The sequence below is a fragment of the Pinus tabuliformis genome, chromosome 4_1 (genome assembly GCF_031772625.1).
Source record: "Pinus tabuliformis cultivar Carrire ecotype Pingquan chromosome 4_1, CPIR1, whole genome shotgun sequence".
NCBI classification, from domain to species: Eukaryota; Viridiplantae; Streptophyta; class Pinopsida; order Pinales; family Pinaceae; genus Pinus; species Pinus tabuliformis.
In genome coordinates, this window is record NC_142303.1 from 499,992,789 (window position 1) to 500,011,773 (window position 18,985).

Consider the following 18,985-nt stretch of genomic DNA (forward strand, 5'->3'; position numbering starts at 1 on the left):
GATTTTAAAACATCTTGTAGGCACCTTATAAAGACCATTCCTTCGATTTTCACTTGACTCTAGCTAACCTAGAGCATTAGCTGCGATGAAATGTTTTATTGGACAAAGAAAACCCTTTCTGATGGACCATTGCAGAATAACTTGATTGGTTATGTTCTCAACGTTGTACCTCATTGCTTTTTTGACCTTAGGATACCAATCCATGTCATCATATCTGAAGTAATATACCATTCTAATCTGCATAGGACTTTATCAGAATCAGTCTTGAGGAGCAGATCTTCTTGATGAATTTCTCCAGCCCACTAGATAGTTTTCAAGCCTAATTTTTTTGTGGTTAATACTTCTGAAGGAGTCTTGTAAGCCACGTAAAGTAGAATGATTAGCCTAGGATCATTAATTGAGTTCCTGTTGGCCAAGCTATGGTTTATATTGATGATGTAAACATTAGTTTGCTCTATAGGTGGTTCTAGATGAAGAGCTTCCAAGCACACATTTAAAAGGTTTCCCAATGGTGTCTCAGAAACCCTTACAGAATTTTACAGGGAGTCCATCATTCCTTGGATATTATCATGTTTCAAGGAGGAATAAATCTGGGGTTAAGGCCAGGACAAGGAATGGTCTGTGTCTCGGACATAAACTTGGTTAGTAGGATGTTGTGCACATTCCCACCACAAATTCCACTCAACACATCCAATAGAACAGGGAAGTAAATTACACATTTGCTAAGTAATTTTCCTGCACTCCAATGGCTTGAGGTGGGAAACAGTAAGCTTAAAAATGAATGTGTTTCACTTAGTAAAATCAATTGGGAATGAAAAGGCCATTTCATTTTACTTGTTGGACTGTCTCAGAAACCCTTGTAGAATTTTACAAGGAGATCATCATTCCTTGGATATTATCATGTTTCAAGAAGGGATAGATCTGGGGTTAAGGCCAACACAAGGAATGGTTTGTGTCTCAACCTTAAACTTTGTTTTACTTGTTGGAACTATAGTATTGCTTGGCATGGATCATGTGCTTTTGCTTCCACTTTACGTCTACAATATGAAGAGATTAGCAAAGGGCATTCGAGGAATTTTTTGCCTGCCATCAATGAGAGGAAAGAACCTCATCTTTAGCACCTACCTAGTTGATTGTATTCAAACCAGCTCCTAAAAGCCAACTAATAGTAGGTGGGGAGTTATTAGTTATCCATAACCACAAATGGCTCCTTTCAGGCTGTGTTAGGAGAATATCAATGGAGCCGAAATCCAAAACACTTGATAAAATAGTAGTAATTATGTAAGCATACCTATTTTCTGGATCACAAATAGGTCTCTTTCGTGGTCTCTGCAAGGAGAGCATAAATGGAGCAGAAACCAAAAATACTATTTGAGAGAGAAATAGTAATGTAAACACGCATGTTTTCTGGCTTATATTTATTTAGAATCTGGAGTGGGCCATTGGTAAACACCACAAAGTTTCAGCCTTTACCAGATGGATGTTCCTTATATACAGACATCATCCCAGATAAGTTGGCGAACCAAAATTACTGGCATTTATCTCCTGAAAAAGAACTTTTGGTTTCTGGATTCGAATCTCAAACCATTCTAGCAATGTTTGTTATCTCTGTATAGATGCTTTGTAAATGTTGTTTGAACCATAAAACGTTAAGCTATCATGGTTTATTCTCAGAAAGTTGTGAGGATGTTGAGAAACAATTTTATTTTAAAGTGTCGTCATTCTAAGATCTGCTGCGTAAATCAATGTTGGTAAATTATCGTCATCTAAATAGCATGGATCCCAACTGGTCCTATTGTTTATTTTATATTGTTGTCAAGAAATTCAATGTGTTTTATAATTATGTTTGCGAGTCCTGCTTAGCTTTTGTTTTAGAATCATTGTTCATGTGTCTAATATTAGTTTTGGTTTGGTAGCTATTTTATTTTTTCATGTTTGTGGAATTTGTCTCAAGACAAAATTCGATGTGAATAATAGACATACTTTTTAAAACTAGTTTAAAAGTCTGCCAATCATATATGATATTCAAAAACATGATTACTAAATTTCGTTGTCTTCATTTTTTGGGAGTTGAACATGTCTTTGGACGCTGACAAGGGAATCCAGGACTCCAAAAGAAGTATGATTATTAAATATCTTACGTCATTCTTGTCTCCAATTCAGAATAGATTGCTCCAGTTTGAAGCAGAGCTGAAAGAAAGATGAATTTATGGTTCGGTTTAGAGTTGTTCAAGTTATTGGCGCTAGGCTAACCCTACTGTGGTTTTGTAATGTTGCCTCTATCCTTATCAGTTACATTCTCCACATGCTAGTGGCCTGGCAATGGCCAACATTCTAGGAGCATCTTCAGGGATACAGCCTATGTCAGCTGGACTTACTCTGTTGCAGGGGACGAACAGTGTGCAGTTGGGTTCTGGTTTGGTAGCTTCATTGGTAGGTCTGAACGTTGGAGCCACTGCAAGGTAATGTATCATTATGTGCCTAATATGGCTAGATTTAATTGCTTTCATACATTCTGGATGCACACTTATTTTTTCTTTGTTTTGTGGCAGGGATGTGCAAAGATTTGCTTCAGGAAGGTCCCTCTCTGTCTCCATTGATGAGCAACAACAACGGTTGCAACATTATAATCGACTGGTGGCAGGAAGAAGCCTGCAACCATCTGTTGTCACTGTTTCTGCTGGTTTTCCAATTATTGGCTTACCCAATTCAAATGATTGTGCAGTGCCAACCATAGGAAATGGCACTAGAATGATGTGTGGACTTGGAAGAAGAATGGCATTGCCAAGGCCAGGATTTCCAGTATTAGGATCAGTAGGAATTCCTAGGATGGTTTCTTCAGGAATTAGTGACATGCTTTCTTATAATGGTCTTCGGTTGCCTGTCAGTGGTCCAGCTCCTTCTGGAACCATGCATGTTCCAGGAAGTATGATTCAGAGGCCAAGAGATGTGTAGATGTTGCAGGTAACCTCCTATATTTCACCAGTCTTTCCTTGACAAAAAAATCTTTATAATGTTTTTTCATCCCTGTAACGTATTGTCTACCATCATGAGCATGCTGGAGGATAATGCTACTGTAATTTTAATGGAGACTAGGTACTTGAGTTCCTTGCTCAGCTGTTATGTGGTAATCTTTCTGTATTGCCCAGAAGAAACAAAATAATGATTATTGCAGTTCTGAACTTGAAGCCATGGAAAGATAAATAGAGAGGAAATTTAGACAAATGTAAGTTGAGACACTAGGAAGGAATTCCATTTGAAACTTTGATGTTATAAAGGGTTAGAAACTTTTCTGTAGGCTTCCTTTATATTCTGTGATGTCTGACACGTATTGCTGCTTCCTGATGAAAAATCTGAGTAATGTACAATAAAAAGAGTGATGATATTTTCTTGGATAGTCATGGTAATCAACAGTTTGCAGGGATTTTTTTTGCCTAGGAATGAAAGCATTCCATCTATGATGCTTTATCCTTTTGCTTAGTGTTCCTTAAATCAGTTCCCACTACATAACTACAATTTCTGATGGGCACAATGTTGTTACCATTTAGCTGTAACTTAAGCAGATAATACCTTTAAAGTTAAAGTGGAATCTGTAAGTGCTGCTCTCTTTGATATCTCTAGAACTTGCCTTCCATTTCTGTAGGTTGAAGTTTAATATTGTAGGCAGACTTGTGATAATTCACAATTGTTTTTGTGTATGCTTGGGTTTACAGACCAGTCAAGAGTGCAGCAGATGCTTATGCAAGAGCTTCCAATTCAGGCCAGCTAGAATAATGGTTTAAATAGCCTCTTCATTCAATGGCGTGAACACTGCCTACTTTAATCAGATGGTTTCTTCAACAAATCGGAGTTTTTCGGGTCAACATCATCTTTAGAAGCCTCAGCAGCAGCAAGGGCATAGTAACCAATAGTATCCTCAACCTCAAAATCAAAACCATAATCAAGCCTATGTGCATGTAGTTCGCCAACCGCATCAGTAGCATCACTAATAGCATCAACAATAGCAACAACAACAGAACCTGTATCTTCAATCACAACAGTAATTTCCTGCAAGTAGTTCTCAGTTATCTCGATTGACACAGTCACAGCCATATGCTCTTTCTCATATGTAGCATTCTCTTTCATCTCAGCTACATTTTCTCTCACAGGAGCATCAACAACAACATGTTTTGTCACAGCATGCCATCAATAGACAGCATCTCAACAACAGTGATTGTCACCTCCACCTCCAACGTTGACACTTCATCAGGGTGGTGCTTCACCTGTAAATCGACCTTTCCAAAGTACTCCACAGTAGCAACTAAACCTTGCTCAGGCACCTGGACAAAGTTTACAGGTCGCTAGCAAGTCAAAGTCATAGCCCCAAAGTCAAATATAGAAACAACAACAACAACAGGCTAAGGTGTCCAAAAGCTTGGGATGGGATGGCATTCTATCACAGAACACATCTCCACAGCCTGCTCAAGCTAAGTCCAGGGTAAGGATTGCACATAATGTTGCAAAATATAAGTCTCAAACCATTATCTAATCAAACTATCCTTCTAGCAGCATGGTTTCAAGTTCCAGTAATAAAGGAAAACTATGGGTTCTTCTTTTGATAGGTTACAGGTTGTAGGCTGAAGGTTGGATGTCCCTCCCAGAACTTCGGCTTTGCCCACAATTTAACAACACTGCTAGCACCATGAACTTGAGACGCTTTGTAAATTTTCTAACAATATCCCCAAGGCAGGGACTAGTTGCCATGCAACCTCCCTTATTTAAGATGGGATATGTTAAAGTTGACATATATCATTAGTCTTTTTCTATAGGTTTATATTTTTTCTTTTTATATTTACACCGTAAGGCGTGCCCTATGAAATAAAGTTTGCTCTCTGCCTACGTGTCATTACTTTGTACCATTAGATGACATGTTAGATGATTGAGCGATGTTGAGTTGTTTTATTACACTAAGGTAGTTGCAACTCCCTAACCGCCTGACTAGGGAAAATTTGAACCTCCATAACAGTTTTGGATTAGCTTCTGGTTTCGGCTTCGCATCATCAATTAAAGGTTGGGAAACACTTCTTCGGAAGTTGTGCTTCTTAGGACCAAGATCAGGATTGTGAATGCCTGCATCTGATATCGATTGAGATTGCCCTGAAGGTAGTGAGAAAGATCAGAGCCCGGGGGCGGTTCGCCGAGCTTCCTTGCCTTGCACCTAAAAAATTAACGCCACACACTTTCTTTGCAAGATCTTGGTTGTCTTGCTATTTTTTTTTTGTTACCAAGCGTTTCCCTTGTTTTCTTCATTTGGTTTGTGTACTACTTTAGCAATGAGTCACCCACATGATGGCCAGTCTCTGTTCCTAAACTTTATAAATCCTTTCAGAATGGTTGCTTCTAATCGATCATCTGATCAGTCTGCAAAGCTTAATGAGATATTGAACACCTTTGAGATTTCCTTACAAGAAGATTAAAGCAACTCGAGCCAAAGATTCTAAAGAACACGATAAATCTGTCATGGATGCAGCAAACCATGGTGGTTTTATCTACTACACATGCGGACCTCAAGTCCCTTATTACAGATCTCCAATTTCCTATAGCAGAATGGGATGAGAAATGGATGGACGAATACCTGGATGACACTGTAAATCTTTTAGACATTTGCCTTGCATTAAATGTCGAAATTTCAAGTTATCCGTAGAAGGCACACCCATTAGAGATGATCAGTCATGAATATATTAGTAAAGCGGACCAGGATGAAATGTTTCTTGGTTTAGGGTTTCTTAGGGTTTTTCATTTTCTTGGTTTAGGGTTTCTTAGGGTTTTTCATTTTCTTGGTTTAGGTATGGAACTCGAAAAGTTTCAGGGCTTTTCTAGTTTATGATCTAAAAAAAAATCAGTTTAAGTTAGTTTATTTAAGAAGTATAGAGAGTCAGGGATAGTATGCTTGCAGTTACCTTTCGCAACAGCTTTAAAAAAATCCTCCTTCATGGAGGTTGACTACTCCATCTGTTTTTTTCTTTTCTAGTTGTGGATGATGCGAATTTTGTGGCGTTTCCTTGTGTTGATGCAGTTAGGATTTTTCTTGAAAATAAATTGGTGAATATTGTCATTTTCATTCCTCGATGACGTTTTGTATAGAGACTCGGGGATAATATGCTTATAGGCTTTTGCATCTTTTAAAAACATCGGTTGATCTTGACATCCCTGGAATTCTTTCTCATCTCATTTTTTGAATGGGCTGTAATTCTACTTCACCTATTTTACTTGTCTTTGGATGCAGGTATATAAGCTTTCATTGAGTCAGAGAGAATTAATCAGATTTTCTTTCTCAGAAATACCTTAATAGATCCCATACGTCATTGCGTGTTTGGTAGGATATCGACATAACACCTCAACACATCCAAAGCAACCTCTATGCCAGGGAGCCTTTGGACAAAACCCTCAGTGGACCAATAATAAAACAAAGTGTAAAACTATGGAATAAGGTTTCGAGCTTTATAGGTTGCTCTGCTTGTCTTTGCAGGTGATAATATCGTGGGACAAGCTTCCGTGTCTTTCACCTAAAAAATTAATGGCACACACTTTCTTTGCAAGCTCTCGGTTGTCTTGCTATTTTGTTTATGTTACCAAGTGTTTCCCCTATTTTTGTCATTTGGTTTGTGAACTGCTTCAGCAATGAGTCGCTCACATGATGGCCATTCTCTATTCCTAAACTTTGGAAATCCTTTCAGAATGGTTGCTTCTAATCGATCATATGATCAGTCTGCAAAGTTTAATGAGATATTGAACACCTTTGAGATTTCCTTAACAAGAAGATTAAATCAACTCGGGCCAAAGATTTTGAAGAACACGATAAATATGTCATGGATGTAGCAAGCCATGGCAGTTTTTTCTACTAGACACGTGGACCTCAAGTCCCTTATTACATATCTCCAATTTCCTACAACAGAATGGGATGAGAAATCGATGGACGAATACCTGGATAACACTGTAAAGTTTTTAGAAATTTTCCTTGCATTAAATGTCGAAATCTCAAAGCTTGAATATTTCCACCTTCTTGTTCATTATGCTTTGCATTTGCTGGACTTTTCAAATGGTGTTTGGTCTACCGACAAGCTCTTCTATGTCAAAGGTTCTCTCCAAGAGTTGAAGGAAAAAATGGATTCGAAGGCGAAAAATGGTGCAAACACCCAAAGGAATAGTAGGATTGAAAATTACATTGTGATATTATAGCATATGAGCAAAAGCCTTCAGTTTGGGAAGGTAAAGTCATCGTCAAAGGGTAGTGTCTTCTTGAGAGCAATGTATGGAGTGAAGGCAACAACTATATTTCTTTGCAATGTGGTGGCTTCTGCTCTCGCTGGGCACTCTGGCCCATTGATTGAATTGCATATTCCTAATCAGTTTTTGTGGTCCACAGCATTCATGAGTTTGCAGCGAGGGATTAATGACGAAATCAAGAGATGTTTTTCCAATGGCCGAGATCAAGTTTTGAAAGAGCTAGAATTTTTGGATGCAGCGATTGAAAATGTCCACCCTATAGTTGAGAAATTATCTTCTGATGACATTGTCGATGGAACAAAGAAAGTGGAACATATCAGAATTGCTACATAGGAATTACAACAAAGTGCACAATTGCTTGCCCAGGGGTTAGATCCTTTCTCTAAACAGGTTAATGACATCTTTCATGTTATTCTGAGTGGAAGGAATGCATTGCTTGATAGTCTCAGTTTATCCGTAGAAGTCACACCCATCAGATATGATTAGTCATGAATATATCAGTAAAGTTGACCAACATGAAATGTTTCTTGGTTTTGTTGGGTTGTGTTATATTCTTTCCACGTAGTTAATAGGGGGTTTGAAGGGCACCCGTAACCCCACTTTATGGGGTCCGGGGCAGCACCCTGGAAAACTTTGGTTTTGGACCATATGTTAGGTTGCGTGGACCCACCTATGGTTTTGTGCATGATTTTCGCACATTTTTTTTGGACGCGATGGTTTTCGGTCCATGGTATTGGACGCGATGGTTTTCGGTCCATGGTATTGGATGCTTCGCCATGTATAAATATGTATTGTAACATTGAAAGGAACATAATGAAAAATCAAGCTGGTAGTCCCGGTTTTGGGATCCAGGGAAAAATCTTTGTGCATATGTCTTTTATGGGTTATGCTCTCGCATTGTTTATTTTCTTTGTTTAAGAATTCGTATGCAGGTAATTTCTGTACAGGGTTAAAACCTACATTTGGTATCAGAGCTTTTTTGGCTTCAAGGGGACGCCTTTGTTGCTGAGGGGTTTCGCTCGGGCCTGTGGTAGAGCTTGTTTAGTGGGAGATCTGTGAGATCGATTCTGGTGGTGAAAGAAGATGGCGAGCAGTGGAAAGATAGAGATTGAGAAGTTCAATGGTCAGAATTTTGAGTTGTGGAAACTCAAGATGGAGGATTTGTTGGTGGATAAAGATCAATGGATCGCGGTAGATCCGGGTACTAAACCATTGGGAGTGACCGATGAAGAATGGAAGAAGTTGGATCGGAAGGCAGAGAGCACAATATGATTGTGTGTCTCGGATTCAGTATTGCTGAATGTATCAAGGGAAGCTATGGCAAAGGCTTTGTGGGTCAAGTTAGGGACTTTGTACGAATCTAAGTCTCTGGTGAATAAACTGTTCCTGCGGAAAAAGCTGTATAACCTGAGGATGAAAGATGGAGACTCAGTGACAGAGCATCTGAATGCGTTAAATACTGTGGTAAGTCAATTATTATCTATTGATATTAAAATTTTAGATGAAGATAAGTGCATCAGTCTGTTGTGTTCTCTACCAGATTCGTGGGATAGTCTGGTTATTGCATAGGTAGCAATGCAACTGCTTTACAATTTGATGAAATAGTCTCAGCCTTGCTGACGGAGGAGATGAGACGGAAAAATATGGACAACCAGAATGGTGATGCCTTGTCTGTACGAGGACGGTCCCACAAGAGAAACAAAAATACGTCATCGAGTGGGAGATCTAAATCTAGAGGGAGATCTAAATCTCCAGGAAAACCTACAAAGGTGGTGTGCTAGAAATGCAGAAAGGAAGGGCACTCCAGAAGGGATTATAAACCTAAAGCTCCTGATAACGGAAAGGGATTTAATGATGCTCCTTCTGCAGAGGCGAAAACCACCTCAGAAGAAGGTGGGGATGTGTACTTGGCTTCTTCAAGTACACATGTAGATCATGAGGCATGGTTGATTGACTCAGGTGCATCCTTTCACTTCACTCCCCATAGAGAGTGGTTCTGCGAGTATGAGAAATACGATGGTGGTGATGTCTCCTTAGAAGTTGATAGGAAGGGTAGAATCATTGGTAAGGGAAAAGTAAAGTTGAAGTTGCAAGGTGGAAGGGTTAGAACACTTCCGGGTGTTCTACATATTTCTGCATTGGCCAGAAATCTGATTTCTGTAAGCAAGTTGGATGATGCAGGTGTAAAGCTGGTGTTCGAGAAAGATACCTGCAAGATTGTTTGACGAGCACTGATATTAATGCGGGGAGTTCGGATTGGAACTTTGTACAAGCTGCAAGGTAGCACTGGTGTTGATGGGTGCAATAGTTCTATGGTTCCTGAAAATGGAGTAGAGAATCTAGTGGTCTCTGGAGAGAAGACCATGTTGTGGCATCAAAGGCTTGGACATATTGGAGAGAAGGGCCTTCGAATACTTCATGGTAAAGGTATGGTAGAAGGTATTAATAATAGCTCTCTGGATTTTGATTTCTGTGAAAATTGTGTATATGGGAAGCAAAATCGGGTGAGTTCCCCCTCTGGTGGCAAGAGGACGAAACATATATTAGAGCTTGTGCACAGTGATGTGTTTGGACCTGTGAAGGTTCCATCACTGGGTAAGTCTGTGTACTATGTATCATTCATAGATGACTTCTCAAGGAATACATGGATATATTTTCTTAAGAAGAAATCTGAAGTCTTTGACAGGTTTAAAGAATTTAAGGCTCTGGTGGAAAATCAGACAGAGAAGAAGATAAAGATGCTGAGGACAGATAATGGTGGAGAATTTTGCAGCAAGGGATTTGAAGAATTTTGTAAGAAGTGTGGTATAGCACGGCAGAAGACTACTCCATATACACCTCAGCAAAATGGAGTCGCAAAAAGAATGAACAAGACGTTGATGGAAAGGGCAAGAAGCATGCTCAATGGTGCCAGGTTAGGACAGGAATTATGGGCAGAGGCGGTGGATACTGCATGTTATCTGATCAATAGATCACCTTCATCAGCGTTGGAGGATAAGACTCCACAAGAAGTATGGACTGGTAAGAAACCCTCTCTTTCACATCTAAGGGTATTTGGATGTGATGCATATGTACATGTTCCATAGGAGAAATGAACCAAGTTGGATAGTAATCCTGAAAAGTGCATCTTTATTGGGTATAAGGATGGTTTAAAGGGTTATAAGCTTTGGAACCCAGTCACACGGAAGGTTGTGTACAGCCGAGATGTGTTGTTCAGAGAGGTAAAAGATGTTATTGAACCTGAAGTCCAACCAAAGGAACCTGAGAAGATAGATTTTGAGCCAAAGGAGGAAGAATCAGACTCTGCAGCAGAGGAGGAATCAGAAGATGAAGAGCCACAAACTCCGGCTGTGAGAAGATCAGTTCGAGAAAGAAGGCAGCTAGAAAGGTATAGTCCATCTGCTTTCAATTCAAATTTTTCTTTTTCTGTTACTGATAATGATCCCAGAACTGTGAAGGAAGCAGTGGATTCAGAGGATGGAAAACTCTGGAAAGAGGCCATGGTCGATGATGTGGCATCTTTGCACAAAAATGAGGCTTGGGATCTGGTGGAGTTGCCGGCTGGAAGGAAACCCATTGGCAGCAAATGCGTGTTCAAGAAGAAGACAGATGCAGAAGGAAAGGTGGAGAAATACAAAGCTCGGTTGGTAGCAAAAGGTTATTCCCAGGTGCCGGGAATTGATTTTGGTGATATTTTTTCTCCTGTTGCCAAGGTAACTTCTATTAGATTACTTTTATCTATTGCTGCTGCTTTTGATTTTGAGGTAGAACAGATGGATGTGAAGACAACATTTCTTCACGGGGATTTGGAAGAGGAAATCTACATGAAGCAAGCTGAAGGCTTTGCGGTGAAGGGTAAGAAAGAACTGGTATGCAAGTTAAAGAAGTCTCTGTATGGGTTAAAATAGTCACCAAGGATGTGGTATCAGAAATTTGATACATTTATATGGGGACTTGGCTTCACCAGAAGCAAAGCAGATCATTGTGTGTATTATAAATTAATTGGTGACCGTATTATTTATCTGGTCTTGTATGTGGATGATATGTTGCTGGTTGGAAATGACAAAGAAATTATCCAGGATTTGAAGACCCAATTGTCCTCCAAATTCGACATGAAAGATATTGGTGTTGCAAACTATATTTTGGGCATGGAGATTAAAAGAGATCGGTCAAGGAGGAAGCTTTGGTTAAACCAGAGGAAGTATGTCGAGACAATACTCCAGAGGTTTAATATGCAGGATAGTAAACCGGTGAAGGTTCCTATTCCTGTAGGTGTGAGGTTATCTGCTGAACAGTGTCCGAAGACACAAGAAGAGGAAGAGGACATGTCCCGTGTTCCATATGCAAGTGCAATGGGTAGCCTGATGTATGCAATGGTCTGTACTAGACCAGACATTGCACATGCAGTGGGAGTATTGAGTAGGTTTATGTCAAAACCTCGGAAGGAGCACTGGACTACAGTGAAGCAGGGTTTCAGGTATTTGCGTGGCACTAGTGATTATGGTTTGTGCTACCAAGGAAGACCAGGATTGGATAGAGTGTTGGATATTCATGGCTTTGTTGATGCAGACTGGGCTGGAGATATGGATCAGAGAAGATCTACAAGTGGGTATGTGTTTAACCTATTTGGAGGTGCAGTCAGTTGGATGAGTAAGAAACAATCTGTAGTGGCACTATCAACTACAGAGGCAGAATACATGGCAGCCACTCATGCAAGCAAGGAAGCAGTTTGGTTGCAGAGATTGTGTTCAAGTATGGGGTTAGTACAGGGAGCTAGAAGAATAGACTGTGACAGCCAAAGTGCAATTTTCTTGGCAAAGAACCCTGCTTATCATTCAAAGACAAAGCACATTGATGTTCAGTATCACTTTGTGAGGGATATGATAGAAGACAGAAAGGTGTTGCTGGTAAAGGTGGACACTTTGAAGAATACTGCAGATGCATTGACAAAATCTGTGAGCTATGAGAAGTTCTCTTGGTGTAGAGAAGCAATGGGAATCTCAGGGCTGAAAAAATGACTAAGCTCTCCTGTAGCCCCCTGTGGAAAGAAAACAACAAGTGGGAGATTGTTGGGTTGTGTTATATTCTTTCCACGTAGTTAATAGGGGGTTTAAAGGGCACCCGTAACCCCACTTTATGGGGTCCGGGGCAGCGCCCCGGAAAATTTTGGTTTTGGACCATATGTTAGGTTGGGTGGACCCACCTATGGTTTTGTGCATGATTTTCGCACATGTTTTTTGGACGCGATGGTTTTCGGTCCATGGTATTGGATGCTTCGACATGTATAAATATGTATTGTAACATTTAAAGGAACATAATGAAAAATCAAGCTGGTAGTCCCGGTTTTGGGGTCCAGGGAAAAATCTTTGTGCATATGTGTTTTATGGGTTATGATCTCGCATTGTTTATTTTCTTTGTTTAAGAATTCGTATGCAGGTAATTTCTCTACAGGGTTAAAACCTACAGGTTTAGGGTTTCTTATTGTTTTTCATTTTATTGGTTTAGGGTTTCTTAGGTTTTTTCATTTTCTTGGTTTAGGTATGGAACTCGAAAAGTTACAGGGCTTTTCCACTTTATGACCTCGAAAAAAATCAGTTTAAGTCAGTTTATTTAGGTCGTATAGAGAGTCGGGGATAGTATGCTTGTAGTTTCCTTTCACAACAGCTTTAAAAAAATCCTCCTTCACAGAGGTTGACTGCTCCAGTTATTATTTTCTTTGCTAATTTTGGATGATGTGAATTTTGTGGCATTTCCTTGTGTTGAGGCAGTCAGGATTTTTCTTGAAAATAAATTGGTGAATATTGTCATTTTCATTCCTCGATGATGTTTCATATAGAGATTCATGGATAATATGCTTGTATGACTTTTCATATTTTAAAAGCATAGGGTGACTTGTCGTCTTTGGAATTCTTTCTCATCTCATTTTCTGAATGGGCTGTAATTCTACTTCACCCATTCTACTTGTCTTTGGACACAGGTATATAACCTTTCATTGAGCCAGAGAGAATTAATTAGATTTTCTTGGTTAGAAATACCTTAACAGATCCCATACGTCAGCGTGTGTTTGGTAGGGTATCAAAATAACACCTCAACACATGCAATGCAACCTCTGTGCCATGGAGCCTTTGTACAAAACCCTCGGTGGACCAATAAGAAAATAGAGTGTAAAACTGTGGAATAAGGTTTCAAGATTTATAAGTTGTTCTGCCTGTCTTTGCGGGTGATAATATCGTCGGACGAGCTTCTGTGTATTGCACCTAAAAAATTAATGGGACACACTTTCTTTGCAAGATCTTGGTTTTCTGAAGAACATTATAAATCTTTCAGAGATGCAACAAGCCATGGCAGTTTTATCTACTACACACGCAGACCTCAAGTCCCTTATTACAGATCTCCAATTTCCTACAGCAGAATGGGATTAGAAATGGATGGATGAATACCTGGATGACACTGTGAAGCTTTTAGACATTTGCCTTGCATTAAATGTCAAAATTTCAAAGCTTGAATATTTCCAGCTTCTTGTTTCATTATGCTTTGCATTTGCTGGACTTTTCATATGGTGTTTGGTCTAATGGCAATCCCTTCCATTTCAAAGGTTCTCTCCAAGAGGTGAAGGACAAAAAGGATTCGAAGGGGAAAAATGGTGCAAACACCCAAAGGAATAGTAGGATTCAAAATTGCATTGTGATATTATAGCATATGAGCAAAAGCCTTTAGTTTGGGAAGGTAAAGTCATCGTCAAAGGGTAGTGTTTTATTGAGAGCGATATATGGAGTGGGCACTTTAGCCCATTGATTGAATTGCATATTCCTGATCAGTATTTTTGGTCCACAAAATTCATGAGTTTGCACCGAGGGATTAATGACGAAATCAAGAGATGTTTTTTCCAATGGTCGAGATCGAGTTTGGAAAGAGCTAGAATTGTTGGATGCAGCGATTGAAAATTTTCACCCTATAGTTGAGAAATTATCTTCTGCTGACATGGTCGATGGAACAGAGAAAGTGGAACATATAAGCATTTCAACACAGGAATTACAACAAAGTGCACAACTGCTTGCGCAAGGGTTAGATCCTCTCTCTAAACAGGTTAATGACTTCTTTCATGTTATTCTGAGTGCAAGGAATGCATTGCTTGATAGTCACAGGTTATCCGCAGAAGGAACACCCATCGGAGATGATCAGTCATGAATATATCAGTAAAGCTGACCAGCATGAAATGTTTCTTGGTTTAGGGTTTCTTAGGGTTTTTCATTTTCTTGGTTTAGGGTCTCTTAGGGTTTTTCATTTTCTTGGTTTAGGTATGGAACTCAAAAAGTTTCAGGACCTTTCCAGTTTATGATCTCCAAACGAATCAGTTAAAGTCAGTTTATTTAAGTCGTATAGAGAGTGAGGGATAGTATGCTTGTAGTTGCCTTTCATAATAGCTTTAAAAAAATCCTCCTTCATGGAGGTTGACTGCTCCAGCTGTTTTTTTCTTTGCTGATTTTGGACGATGATAATTTTGTGGCGTGTGTTCAGCGAGTCAGGATTTTTCTTGAAAATAAATTGGTGAGTATTGTCATTTTCATTCCTCGATGATGTTTTGTATAGAGAGTCGGGGATAATATGCTTGTAGACTTTTACATCTTTTAAAAACATCAGTTGATCTTGTCATCCCTGGAATTATTTCTCATCTCATTTTCTGAATGGGCTGTAATTCTACTTCACCCATTTCACTTGTCTTTGGACGTAGGTATATAATCTTTCATTGAGTCGGAGAGAATTAATTAGATTTTCTTGCTCAGAAATACCTTAATAGATCTGATACGTTAATGCGTGTTTGGTAGGGTATCGACATAACACCTCAACACATCCAATGCAACCTCTGTGCCAGGGAGCCTTTAGACAAAACCCTCAGCGGACCAATAAGAAAACAGAGTGTAAAATCGTGGAATAAGTTTTCGAGCTTTATAGGTTGTGCTGCCTCTCTTTGAAGGTGATAATATCATGGGACGAGCTTCCATGTCTTACACCTAAAAAATTAACGGCACACACTTTCTTTGCAAGCTCTTGGTTGTCTTGCTATTTTGTTTTTGTTACCAAGCGTTTCCCCTTTTTTCATCATTTGGTTTGTGAGCTGCTTCAGCAATGAATCGCCCACATGATGGCCATTCTTTGTTCCTAAACATTGGAAATCCTTTTAGAATGGTTGCTTCTAATCGATCGTCTAATCAATCTGCAAAGTTTAATGAAATATTGAACGCCTTTGAGATTTCCTTAACAAGAAATTAAAGCAACTCAAGCCAAAGATCCTGAAGAACACGATAAATTTGTCGTGGATGCAGCAAGCCATGGCAGTTTTATTTGCTACACACACGGACCTCAAGTCCCTTATTACAGATCTCCAATTTCCTACAGTAGAATGGGATGAGAAATGGATGGACGAATACCTGGATGACACTGTAAATCTTTTATACATTTGCCTTGCATTAAATATCGAAATTTCAAAGCTTGAATATTTCCAGCTTCTTTTTCATTATACTTTGCATTTGCTGGACTTTTCAGATGGCATTTGGTCTAACGAAAAGTGTTTCCATCTCAAAGGTTCTCTCCAAGAGTTGAAGGAAAAAATGGATTCGAAGGGGAAAAATGGTGCAAACACCCAAAGGAATAGTAGGATTCAAAATTGCATTGTGATATTACAGCATATGAGCAAAATCCTTATGTTTGGGAAGGTAAAGTCATCATCAAAGGGTAGTGTTTTCTTGAGAGCAATGTATGGACTGAAGGAAACAACTATATTTCTCTATAGTGTGGTGGCTTTTTCTCTCGCTGGGCACTCTGGCCCATTGATTGAAATGCATATTCCTTATCAATTTTTGTGGTCCACAACATTCATGAGTTTCTAGCGAGGTATTAATGACGATATAAGGAGATGTTTTTCCAAGGGTCGAGATCGAGTTTTGAAAGAGATAGAATTGTTGGATGCAGTGATTGAAAATGTTCACCCTATAGTTGAGAAATTACCTTCTGCTAACATTGTTGATGGAACATAGAAAGTGGAACATATCAGAATTACTATACAGGAATTACAACAAAGTGCACAATTGCTTGCCCAGGGGTTAGATACTCTCTCTAAACAGGTTAATGACTTCTTTCATGTTATTCTGAGTGGAAGGAATGCATTGCTTGATAGTCTCAGGTTATCCGTAGAAGGCACACCAATGAGAGATGATCAATCATGAATATATCAGTAAAGTTGACCAGCATGAAATGTTTAGTTTTTATTTTTTAGATTGCTAGAGGAAACTCCAATATCCTTTACTAATGGCAACAACCATGCTAGAAAGCCGCTCCATGACTGGTGGGGATTGTATGAATATCTGGTCCATTAGTCAGATTATATGTATTTCTCTTGTAACCTTATCACTGCATATAAAGTCCAGGGATCCTTTAGACAAAACTCTCGGTGGACCAATAAGAAAACAGAGTGTAAAACTATGGAATAAGATTTCAAGCTTTATAGATTGTGCTGCCTGTCTTTGTGGGTAATAATATCAAGGGACGAGCTTCCGTGTCTTGCACCTAAAAAATTAACGACACACACTTTCTTTGCAAGCTCTTGGTTGTCTTGCTATTTTGTTTCTGTTACCAAGTGTTTCCCCTATTTTCGTCATTTGGTTTGTGAACTGCTTCAGCAATGAGTTTCCCACATGATGGCCCTTCTTTGTTCCTAAACTTTTGAAATCCTTTCAGAATGGTTGCTTCTAATTGATCGCTTGATCAGTCTGCAAACTTTAATGAGATATTGAATGCCTTTGTGATTTCCTTAACAAGAATATTAAAGAAACTTGAGCCAGAGATTCAACACGATAAATCTGTCGTGGATCCAACAAGCCATGGCAGTTTTATCTACTAGACATGCGCACCTCAAGTCCCTTATTACAGATCTCCAATTTCCTATTGTAGAATGGGATGAGAAATAAATGGACGAATACCTGGATGACACTGTAAAGCTTTTAGACATTTTCCTTGCATTAAATGTCAATATTTCAAAGCTTGAATATTTCCAACTTCTTTTTCATTATGCTTTGCATTTGTTGGACTTTTCAAATGGCATTTGGTCTAACGACAAGCTCTTCCATGTCAAAGGTTCTCTCCAAGAGTTGAAGGAAAAAATGGATTCGAAGGGGAAAAATGGTGCAAACACCCAAAGGAATAGTAGGATTTAAATTTGCATTTTGATATTACAAAATTTGAGCAAAAGTCTTCAATTTGGGAAGGTAATGTCATTGTCAAAGGGTAGTTTTTTCTTGAGAGCGGTGTATGGAGTGAAGGCAACAACTATATTTCTCTGAAGTGTGGTGGCTTTTGCTCTTGCTGGGCACTCTGGCCCATTGATTGAATTGCATATTCCTTATCAGTTTTTGTGGTCTATAGCATTCATGAGTTTGCAGCGAGGGATTAATGATGAAATCGAGAGATGTTTTGTGAATGACGGAGATTAGAGTTTTGAAAGAGCTAGAATTGTTGGATGCAGTGATTGAAAATGTTCACCCTATAGTTGAGAAATTATCTTCTGCTGACATTGTTGATGGAACAGAGAAAGTGGAACATATTAGAATTGCTATACAGGAATTACAACAAAGTGCACAATTGCTTGCCCAGGGGTTAGATCCTCTCTCTAAACATGTTAATGACTTCTTTCATGTTATTCTGAGTGGAAGGAAGGCATTTCTTGATAGTCTCAGGCTATTTGTAGAAGGCACACCCATCAGAGATGATCAATCATGAATATATCAGTGAAGCAGACCAGCATGAAATGTTTAGATTTTATTTTTTAGATTGTTGGAGGAAACTCTAATATCCTTTACTAATGGCAGCAGCCATGATGGAAAGCCGCTCGATGACTGGTGGGGATTGTATGAATATATGGTCTATTAGTTAGATTATATGTATGGCTCTTGTAACTGTATCACTGCATATAAAAGTCATATTTAAGTCAGTTTATGATCACCAAAATGTACTTGAACCATCCTAACAGAGCCACTATATTTACATTTAATATTTTTGAATTCCCTTGATTCTCTTACACATGCCGAAAAATGTTGTTTTTTATTATGCTATCATAGGATTAGCCAACCTGAACCAACTATCCATGGATGGAGCCAGAGACACAGAAATGGCCCAAGGCTATTACCAGGTAGATTCACTCTACTCATTCTAGCTATATATAAGCCTAACTACAATGCTCTCCCAACTTGACTTGACAAGAAAGGAAACATAAATTACAAAAATATCTCTATGTCAAAGGAATCATTAGCCAATATAACAAATAATTGTTTCTCAAGAGATGTTACCTATTTAGCCTGTGAATCCCCCATCATAAATGGCTCATGATGTGAGAGGTATTGGTCACAACTTTCATATAATATGTCATAAACTTACATTGGTCAGAAATAGAAGATGCCAAGCATCTATATGGAAGGAATTTTCATAGTTCTACAAGTCATCCTGCAAATCTTTAAAACTCATCTACCCCTTTTTTTAGGAGAATAAATCTGAGCAACCAAACACTGACATTCTGTCTTCATAAGGAATGTGTTCTCTACCAAGCCTAGCTTCTCTCTCAGAATCTTAGCATCCCCTTTGCAAAGGGTTTCATTAGAATGACAACAACCGGAATTTAAAGCATTTCTCCACCCCTCTCCTAATCAGAAATACAATTTTGGGTTCTCTA

General features: G+C 39.0%; 1 protein-coding gene and 1 pseudogene across 1 annotated transcript; both read left to right on the forward strand.

The window, feature by feature from the left end:
- The first annotated feature begins 2,290 nt into the window (after positions 1–2,290).
- LOC149176718 (uncharacterized) lies at positions 2,291–2,955 on the forward strand. Its single transcript, XM_089421547.1, has 2 exons — positions 2,291–2,462; positions 2,553–2,955. Exons 1-2 carry the CDS (start codon positions 2,323–2,325, stop codon positions 2,953–2,955), a joined length of 543 nt encoding a protein of 180 aa, XP_089277673.1. The 5' UTR covers positions 2,291–2,322.
- A 12,438-nt stretch (positions 2,956–15,393) lies between these two features.
- LOC149176719 (protein BPS1, chloroplastic-like) lies at positions 15,394–16,490 on the forward strand (annotated as a pseudogene).
- Positions 16,491–18,985: the final 2,495 nt, after the last annotated feature.

What these genes read in the sequence shown, in the direction of transcription:
- LOC149176718 (XM_089421547.1), top strand. Translation starts at nt 2,323, where the DNA reads ATGGCCAACATTCTAGGAGCATCTTCAGGGATACAGCCTATGTCAGCT. An exon ending in AACGTTGGAGCCACTGCAAG is followed by an intron (nt 2,463 to 2,552) that starts GTAATGTATCAT and finishes GTTTTGTGGCAG; the next exon opens with GGATGTGCAAAGATTTGCTT.